Source organism: Squalius cephalus (genome assembly GCF_949319135.1).
Source record: "Squalius cephalus genome assembly, chromosome: 7".
NCBI classification, from domain to species: domain Eukaryota; kingdom Metazoa; phylum Chordata; class Actinopteri; order Cypriniformes; family Leuciscidae; genus Squalius; species Squalius cephalus.
The window spans coordinates 47,702,519-47,707,518 of NC_137128.1; the positions used below are offsets into that span (position 1 = coordinate 47,702,519).

The following is a 5,000-nucleotide window of genomic DNA, read 5'->3' on the forward strand; positions in this document are numbered from 1 at the left end:
CGATCACTCTGACTCACAGGTCACACACACACACACACACACACGATCACTCTGACTCACAGGTCACACACACACACACACACACACACACGATCACTCTGACTCACAGGTCACACACACACACACACACACACGATCACTCTGACTCACAGGTCACACACACACACACACACACACACACACACACACACACACACACACACACACACGATCACGATCACTCTGGCTAACAGGTCACACACACACACACACACACACACACACACACACACACACACACACACACACACACGATCACTGACTCACAGGTCACACACACACACACACACACACACACACACACGATCACTCTGACTCACAGGTCACACACACACACACGATCACTCTGACTCACAGGTCACACACACACACACACACACACACACACACGATCACTCTGACTCACAGGTCACACACACACACACACACACACACACACACACGATCACTCTGGCTAACAGGTCACACACACACACACACACACACACACACACACACACACACACACACACACACACGATCACTCTGGCTAACAGGTCACACACACACACACACACACACACACACACACACGATCACTCTGGCTAACAGGTCACACACACACACACACACACACACACACACACACACACACACACACACGATCACTCTGGCTAACAGGTCACACACACACACACACACACACACACACACGATCACCCTGGCTCACAGGTCTCACACACACACACACACACACACACACACACGATCACTCTGGCTAACAGGTCACACACACACACACACACACACACACACACACACACACACACACACACGATCACTCTGGCTGACAGGTCACACACACACACACACACACACACACACACACACACACACACAGGGGTTCACACTCACTTCTTGTAGAGCAGGATGGCGATGACGATGCAGACGATGAAGACGACGGCCAGGACGGGTCCCAGAACCCAGATCAGCCCGTCACTGGCGTCCAGCGGCTGCGGGTCCGAGTCCGGCGCGATCACGGGGTCGGTGTAAGGGCTGGCCACAAACATCTTCTGAACACACAAACACAGGAGCGTTACGCCTGCACACACACACACACACACACGTACAGACGGCACATCTTACCCCAGTGGTGGAGTTGAGCTCAGCCAGGATGAAGAACACGTACTCCTGGCCGGACTCTAAGGCCCGGTTCTCGAAGCCGCCGTAGTCCTGCTGGTTCCCCAGCGTGAAGAAGCCGGGCAGCGTGGCGGGGGTGAAGCGGGCCGTGATGTAGGCTCTGCGCAGGTCCACCTGACGCTGCCGCGGGTCGCGCTGCTTCTGGCTGATGTCCTTCAGCAGCTGCACACACACACACACACACACACACACACACACACACACACATGTTGTTTGCTGTATTCAGGTTAGATATGTGAAAGTAGTGAAGCATTTTTTCTTTAGTTTTATGTTTCAATGTTGCGAAACAACAACTGGTTGTTTAATATCTGCGTGTGAGCTTCACCCTGCTCGTATATCACACGATCATCGCCACTACAGGAGGAGTCATGCTACGCCAGAGAGAGGCAGATCGAGCTCGGGAAGGACTTGTGCAGGTCAGAGGACTGGAGTTGTGGCTAGTGTGATTAAAAGTTCAAGTAGTGTTGATAAATGTGCAGCAAATGTTGTCTTTAACATGTTAAATCACGAAAACTCTCTTCTGAGTGTCGACGAGGCTTTCCCTGGAGAACATGTCAGCAGTTTCAGCTCGTGTGAGTTTGCAGATCTGTAAATGTGATCTAGTGTTGTGTAGAACGGTCTCGGGTCAGGTGTGTTATCGTCACATGTGTGTTCACACCCTGCATTACATCAGGTCTCTGACCTCCGACAGGAGAAGTCAAACCGCAGGAGTTTACGCAGTCTTCCAGACAACCATAATAACAGAAGACCTCAACACACGCCAGACCTGTAGATCTGCATTAGTGGATTCAGATCTCACACATAATAATAACCATAATCAAAGCTATGTTTCCATCCTCCTGTTTTTATCCACAGTTTAGGCTATTGCATAAAAACACTGGATGGACACATACATGTGCTCGTATGCAGTGTTGGGGGAAAGCAGAACAAGTAGCTCCAGTGATGTAATCAGATTACTTTTTCAAGTAACTAGTAAAGTAACACATTACTTTTAAAATTTACAACAACATATCTGAGTTACTTTTTCAAATAAGTAACGCAAGTTACTGTTTTCCCATTTATTGACTGACAGCTCTCCTGTCCTCATGTTGAGAGGAATCAAAGGGCAGAGAGAGTGTGTGTGTGTGTGTGTGTGTGTGTGTGTGTGTGAACATGATGGTTATTGTAGTTATGGACTAAATGTGAGCATTTACTCATCTCACTTACACACAAAAAGATTCAGTATTCCTCAAAATGAATAAAACTCAGTCAAGTGCACATTCAGACTATGCAAACCTCCAATAATTAAATGTTACATAAAACAAATATTTTTATGCATTTAATCTCACTTCATTGACCAATGTTCTTTGTATAGACTTTAGTTTTTACTGGTGAAGTAAGTGTTGAAAGCTGAAAGGTGTGTTTGAGCGGCGCCCTCTACTGTACACGCGTGAATCTGGCGCTAAGGCTATAGCACTTTTGTGTTATAAAATGCCCAGACCGGGTTCTTAAAAAGTAACTAAGTAACGCAATTAGTTACTTTTTAAGGGAGTAACCCAATATTGTAATGCATTACTTTTTAAAGTAACTGTACACAACACTGCTCATATGAGGTTGATAGTTATCATCCGATAAGAAGACATTCCATGATTGGATAACTGGACTGACCAGCGGACCAATGGCGTCGCAGCATCTCAAATGCTGGTTTGGTTAACAGTGAAACTGGCGCTAAGGCTAGTGAGAGTGTGACGGCTGTACCTCCTCCAGGTCCATCTCGTCTGGGCTCTTCAGATGACGGATCACTCCGCGGGCTCTCTTCAGAGGAACCACCACCACATAGATGTTCCTGCAGGTGCAGACGCAACAGGAGTTAGTTAGTGCTCAGGATCTCATTAAGCCCACGAGCTGCGCACTAATGAACCCTAGCGAACGTGACGCAGACGCTGCATTTCAGCTGTGTGTGTGTGTGTGTGTGTGTGTGTGTGTGTGAATTACAGCATAAATTGACAATGAATCAACATGAATTTAAAGTCCCCCGGTGGTGAAATCCAGCTTTTAATGTTGTTTAATGAGTGGATCTCTGAGTGAGTGAGTGAGTGGAGGCGGGGCTCATTTGCATATTCATAGAGTCGCGCATACTAAATGAGGCAACGGTGTCGAGTTACATTCAAGATATTAAGGCATTAAGAATTTTTCTTTATTAAAAAAACGTTTAAATATGTAATTTTAGTGATAAATAAAATGATCGTCTTCTTTAGCTTTGGCAGCGCTTTACAATCAGCTCCCACTAGCATTATCAGTGATGATACGAGAGTTACTGTATTTATTCTACAACTGCAGTGAACCGTCCGAGTTTGTGAACATTTGTGAGTCGTATATGTATCATCCGTCTTTCTCGCAGATGAAGCACACTTCTCGGCTGGCGTCTGCTGTAACACACACATCTGCGCAGTGAGAGCGTGCGCTGCGGTGAGATCGAGCTGTAAAGTGTGTGTGCTGCAGTTATTGCATCGGGAGCTGAAATGATTTTCTTCCTGAGCTCAGCATCCAGAAGCAGCCAGAACACAGATCGACTGCGGCTCTGAATTATTCACAGTGCAGCAACCGGACGATTCCTGCATGTGTGTGTGTGTGTGTGCTCCACTCCTGTCCTCTCCTGCATGTGTGTGTGTGTGTGTGTGTGCTCGACTCCTGTCCTCTCCTGCATGTGTGTGTGTGTGTGTGCTCGACTCCTGTCCTCTCCTGCATGTGTGTGTGTGTGTGTGCTTGACTCCTGTCCTCTCCTGCATGTGTGTGTGTGTGTGTGCTCGACTCCTGTCCTCTCCTGCATGTGTGTGTGTGTGTGTGCTTGACTCCTGTCCTCTCCTGCATGTGTGTGTGTGTGTGTGCTCGACTCCTGTCCTCTCCTGCATGTGTGTGTGTGTGTGTGTGTGTGCTTGACTCCTGTCCTCTCCTGCATGTGTGTGTGTGTGTGTGTGTGTGCTCGACTCCTGTCCTCTCCTGCATGTGTGTGTGTGTGTGTGCTTGACTCCTGTCCTCTCCTGCATGTGTGTGTGTGTGTGTGCTCGACTCCTGTCCTCTCCTGCATGTGTGTGTGTGTGTGTGTGCTTGACTCCTGTCCTCTCCTGCATGTGTGTGTGTGTGTGTGCTCGACTCCTGTCCTCTCCTGCATGTGTGTGTGTGTGTGTGTGCTTGACTCCTGTCCTCTCCTGCATGTGTGTGTGTGTGTGTGCTCGACTCCTGTCCTCTCCTGCATGTGTGTGTGTGTGTGTGTGCTCGACTCCTGTCCTCTCCTGCATGTGTGTGTGTGTGTGTGTGTGCTTGACTCCTGTCCTCTCCTGCATGTGTGTGTGTGTGTGTGTGTGTGCTCGACTCCTGTCCTCTCCTGCATGTGTGTGTGTGTGTGTGTGTGTGCTTGACTCCTGTCCTCTCCTGCATGTGTGTGTGTGTGTGTGCTTGACTCCTGTCCTCTCCTGCATGTGTGTGTGTGTGTGTGTGTGCTTGACTCCTGTCCTCTCCTGCATGTGTGTGTGTGTGTGTGTGCTCGACTCCTGTCCTCTCCTGCATGTGTGTGTGTGTGTGTGCTTGACTCCTGTCCTCTCCTGCATGTGTGTGTGTGTGTGTGCTCGACTCCTGTCCTCTCCTGCATGTGTGTGTGTGTGTGTGTGCTTGACTCCTGTCCTCTCCTGCATGTGTGTGTGTGTGTGTGCTTGACTCCTGTCCTCTCCTGCATGTGTGTGTGTGTGTGTGTGCTTGACTCCTGTCCTCTCCTGCATGTGTGTGTGTGTGTGTGCTTGACTCCT

General features: G+C 48.7%; 1 protein-coding gene across 3 annotated transcripts in view; it reads right to left on the minus strand.

Moving 5' to 3' along the window:
• Positions 1-5,000, minus strand: part of LOC307161988 (receptor-type tyrosine-protein phosphatase S-like) — a 156,163-nt gene that overhangs the window by 26,185 nt on the left and 124,978 nt on the right. For all 3 annotated transcript variants that reach the window (XM_079877007.1, XM_079877006.1, XM_079877005.1), the window contains 3 exons: positions 2,956-3,043; positions 1,165-1,380; positions 934-1,091 (listed from right to left, as the gene is read on the minus strand). In XM_079877007.1, coding sequence (XP_079733133.1) covers positions 934-1,091; positions 1,165-1,380; positions 2,956-3,043 — 462 coding nt within the window. The remainder of the gene's footprint in view (positions 1-933; positions 1,092-1,164; positions 1,381-2,955; positions 3,044-5,000) is intronic.